General features: G+C 68.3%; 1 protein-coding gene across 1 annotated transcript in view; it reads left to right on the forward strand.

The window, feature by feature from the left end:
* Positions 1–18: 18 nt before the first annotated feature.
* NOTCH1 (notch 1) overlaps positions 19–416 on the forward strand; it is a gene marked incomplete at its 5' end in the record, with an annotated part of 12,327 nt that continues 11,929 nt past the window's right edge. Inside the window, 1 exon segment of the mRNA XM_009696540.1 lies at positions 19–72. Within this exon segment, the coding sequence (XP_009694842.1) occupies positions 19–72 (54 nt within the window).

A 416-nucleotide genomic window follows, 5' to 3' on the forward strand; every position in this document is an offset into this window, starting at 1 on the left:
CTACCGCGGCCGCCGGAGAACCGGCCTCCCCCGGCCGCAACTGCGACACCGACATCGACGACTGCAAGCCCAGTAAGAGCAGGGGCCGCTCCACGGACCACGCTCAGCCTGGCCCTGAGCCGTCAGCTTCATTGCCCTTCCCGGGGCTGGGATCCTCCTCCCCGTGCGTGGGCAACCCCTGGCCGCTGCATTGGCCTGGGCCATGCTGCGAGCCCTGCTCGGGCTTTTGGGCCACCTCGAGCACGTCCCAGTTGAGCTCTGTCAGTCCAAGGCCAGATGGGAGCTGGCAGGAAAGAGGCTGGTGGGGGGAGAGTGATGTGCGGGCAGTGAGCAAGTGGGTCCCATTTGCCCTCCTTGTGCCCAGTCCGCCGGTGGGGCTGGCCCAGCCTCTGCCTGGTCCACGGCATCTGTCCCCT

This window comes from Cariama cristata, unplaced genomic scaffold (genome assembly GCF_000690535.1).
Source record: "Cariama cristata isolate BGI_N322 unplaced genomic scaffold, ASM69053v1 scaffold21313, whole genome shotgun sequence".
In the NCBI taxonomy this organism is placed as follows: domain Eukaryota; kingdom Metazoa; phylum Chordata; class Aves; order Cariamiformes; family Cariamidae; genus Cariama; species Cariama cristata.